Here is a 3,898-nt window from a genome sequence, read left to right on the forward strand (position 1 = left end):
AATGCAAGAGAATATTTAAAAATAGCTCCTATTTCAAATACAACTGATTAGAAAGGTACAAAACCAGAAGTAGCTCAAGGCAAATGAGTTAAAGAAAGAACTTGTTAAAATAATCAAGTTTAGAAAAGCAATACTGACATTATTGTGTAATTATCCACAGACTTCCAATTTGCAAAACACCTTGCTTTAGTTTATTTGGCACTGCTTTGTCTCTCATGAAATCCTGTTGGCACATTTACTTATTCAAATAAATATTAGCCAATATTTCTGAGCACCTGCTGTGTTTTAGAAGCTAGGAATATAAAGCTTTGCTGTCAGTCCAGAGATTAGTAGAGTGTGAGAAAAAAGATGACCAACAATAAAAAATTACATGCCAATTATGGGCACTGAACTGAAACATACCTGCTGTGTCTGAGAGACTGTGTCTGAGAGACTGTATCTGAGAGACTGAACCAGGGTGACTTACAGACACAGCATGTGACTTCACCCCTAATCCACATCATTAATAACTGATAATTTCCAGGGTACCAAATAAATTCTCTAGTCAGTAAGTGGGAGTTCAGAAGACTGGGTGATTAGAAAGTTTCAGTAAGGACTTCACAGGTTAAATTAGACTTTTTCAAGAAAGCCTTTCAGAAAGGACTAAGACACAAATAATTTATCCTCATGACTTAAAAGTAATAATTTACAACTTTCCATAAATATTTGGGGATATTTAGGGTGGGTATCATAAACACATGAGTGAGAAGAAATCTCTGAAGTGTACCATACACTGCACTCCTGAAGTAACAGGGAAACTCAGAACTCTAGAGCCTGAATCACAGATCTTCTTACAATGCTTAACCTGTTTTTCCTTAAACTGCCTGTTTTTCCCTACAAATGTTTTTAACATTTTCCAAAATGTCTTATTAAACACGTTTTCCCCCATTGCTTAAGAAGAGTTAACAAATGTCATAAGGCACATTTGGAAGATGGTGTCAGGGGATCCCCGCCTTCAAAAAAAATGTTAGAAGCCTCTAGTTTAAATGCATCTGAAACAGATGGCTCTGCTCGGGTGATCTCTTGCTGCTGTTATGTCTGCATTTCAGTCAAAGAAAAGGACATGACTTCGTGTGTGTGTGTGTGAGAGAGAGACAGAGAGAAACCTTGAACAGGGTGAAAGAAAAAACACTTGTCATTTTTCACTTGTGTGTATGTGTGTGTGTGAGCTTCCGTACAAATACAGTAAGCCACTGTACCAGTAAGAGGCTTAGCCACGTGAAGAAGCCCCGGACGCTCGCTCCTCAGCGCCTCCAGTACAGCGTAACCGTCATCCCGCAGCCAGTTACAGGGGAGCGCGCCGGTGCATCCTGGGAGTTGTCGGCACCGGGGGTTGTGGGAAGTGTAGTTTGGAGACACGGCCCTGCTCGCCATTCCTGTAATGGCTGCTTCCTTGAAGGTAATGTACGAACTTGTCTCCGAAGGCTACTAAGATTGCCCAGTGTATTTATAAAACAGGCGGCAAATTTGCACCTTACCGGGCCAAAGCAGAGATTCTTGTTAAAGTCTTACTGTCAGGTCCTGGAACGAACTTGGTCTTTTTTTTTTTTTTTTTGGGGGGGGGGGTTGTTTTTTAGCTTTTCCCTTATAGGCGAACTGACCAACTTTTAAATATAGTTCCCCTGCTTGAGCAAACTGTTGTCTTTAGTTATTGCTCCTTCTTCGCCCTTCCGTACAGCCTCCCCGCTCTGCGCTGACTCTGGCTGCCTCTTTAAGATGATAATAATTAATGTGTAATTTTTAAATCCTGCTATGCTCCTCTGATAATAGGCGCTGTCACGTGGAACCTCTTAGCCTCAGCATCCGGAGCTCCTGGAAGGGAGTCGGATAGAATTAAATACCGCTTTCTTTGGTAAGTCTTACTATTTCCCCCACGACTTCAACACAGTTATATGTTGTTTGACTTTGCCAGGTTTGTTTGCATTTCCTGGATGGGAGAGACCCTAAGAAAATGTAATTTTCACCCATTAGGATAGTTCCAAGTTAGTGTCTTGTGCATCTTCTGTCGTTATTATGTTCTACTGTTCAGTTTCTGTTCTGTTGATTAACACGGTGTTGGCGTTATAGAGTGTGGAAAATCGCTAGAGTCGGGGAATTATCATAAGAAGGGGCGATTAGCCCTAAATTGATCATCTTTAAGTACCATTTACTTCCCTCAGTTTCTTCCACCGTAAAATGAGGAGATGGGTCTGAATATAATTTATAAAAGTCTCTAATTTAAAAGACTGTGTGAACTGTTATTTGTCATGTATTCATGTTTTCATTTGAAAAGGTAGGAATTTTTAATGGTTCCTTTTGTTTCCATGTTTTAATTTCTAGAAACCTTCAGCCTTCAAGAACCAGCCACCTCAAGATCTCAACATCATGACCTCAGTTTCAACACAATTGTTCCTGGTCCTCTTTTCATTGCTTTTGGTGCTGCCTGTTGTTGAAGCAGTAGAAGCGGGAGATGCAATCGCTCTCTTGTTAGGTGTGGTTCTCAGCATTACAGGCATTTGTGCTTGTTTGGGAGTATATGCACGAAAGAGAAATGGACAGATGTGACTTTGAAGGGCCTCCTGAATCAACCCTTGTCCTGAAAACCTTTGTGCTGTTGAGGTTCAGAACTGAGCTTTGGTGTCTGAAAGTTCGCAAGAAACAGTAAATTGGGTAGTTTCATAGTCTTGGTTATTTCCCTGTAAATAGGAACAAATTGATATACTATGTTAAATGGAAAACAAAATGTTTTCTTCACAACAAATAATGCACTGAAAAATGCTGCCTGTAATTTGCATTTGCTAGTTAGAAAGAAGGTCAAAGAAGTGAGACGGCTGAAATTTGCATAAGTAATATTTCATAGTTTCAGAATTCTCAATAGGAAGATGGAAACTCTTGTCCAGGATCCTAGGAAATTGCCACTGTTCAGTTATAATCACTGCCTCCTGCATCACTGAGGAGTCTTTTCGTAATATTTTTATTGAATTTTTGTTGTCTGCCAAGTTAATATTGTACCTAGATATTAAGTACAATTGGTCAAAAATTAAAACTTCTCTCTTTGGGGGAAAAAGTTTAGAAAATGTATTCAATGTATCTAACATTGAAATGGAGAAAAGATTTAATGTTAAAAAAAATTACTTGATATTGACATTGAAATGGAGAAGAGAATTAATGTTTAACAAAAAAAAAATCTTTATGTTAACTGAGTAACATCTCCATGGTGAGAAGTACTATATTAAATATAAACACCCTGTGTAAGTTAATGTGTGATGTTCATTTCTATTTCAGACTGTTTTTATCTTTATGTGAACTTTTTATAAACTAAGTGGAGAAGAGTAGGACACCTTACCTTAACTAATCACACTAGCTTGTAGAGGTACAGTCAGTGAAAAATGAGAAATGGGCAGCGTCAAGGGAGGGGAGAGGCCCCTGGTAGAGAATCCACAGATGCAGAAGGAAAATATAATGGCCTATACTGATTTACACACAAGCTAGATAAAGCATACTCTCCCTGACCTTGCTACTTAAAGTGTCCTCACACCAGCAGTATTACCTTAGGACTTGTTAGAACTGCAGAATCTCAGGCCCCAGCCAGACCTGTTGGATCAGGAACCAAGGATAATTTATATGCACATTCAAGTTAAAGAAGATTGCTCTAACTTATTTAAGCCCAAGGATCACCCAAAGCACGTGGTAAGAACTGTTAGATTCCCCGGTTCCTCTCCTGGTTGCACTATAGTAATTGTAGGTTAGGGTCTGCAATTCTGTGTTAACAAGGGTCCCTAGTGATTCCTTTGATTGTGTAGATGCAGCCTGCTTAGAACTGTATGAGTAAATCAAACTATTTTGGGTCTTAATGCAAATAGTCAAATTTTTTCCTAAA

At 39.0% G+C, this 3,898-nt stretch overlaps 1 protein-coding gene across 1 annotated transcript; it reads left to right on the forward strand.

The window, feature by feature from the left end:
- The first annotated feature begins 1,390 nt into the window (after positions 1 to 1,390).
- SMIM30 (small integral membrane protein 30) lies at positions 1,391 to 3,278 on the forward strand. The gene is made up of 3 exons (XM_057732303.1): positions 1,391 to 1,438; positions 1,810 to 1,891; positions 2,359 to 3,278. The coding sequence occupies exon 3, from the start codon at positions 2,404 to 2,406 to the stop codon at positions 2,581 to 2,583; it is 180 nt and encodes a 59-aa protein (XP_057588286.1). The 5' UTR covers positions 1,391 to 1,438; positions 1,810 to 1,891; positions 2,359 to 2,403; the 3' UTR covers positions 2,584 to 3,278.
- The last annotated feature ends 620 nt before the right edge of the window (positions 3,279 to 3,898 follow it).

Source organism: Hippopotamus amphibius, chromosome 4, assembly GCF_030028045.1.
Source record: "Hippopotamus amphibius kiboko isolate mHipAmp2 chromosome 4, mHipAmp2.hap2, whole genome shotgun sequence".
In the NCBI taxonomy this organism is placed as follows: Eukaryota; Metazoa; Chordata; class Mammalia; order Artiodactyla; family Hippopotamidae; genus Hippopotamus; species Hippopotamus amphibius.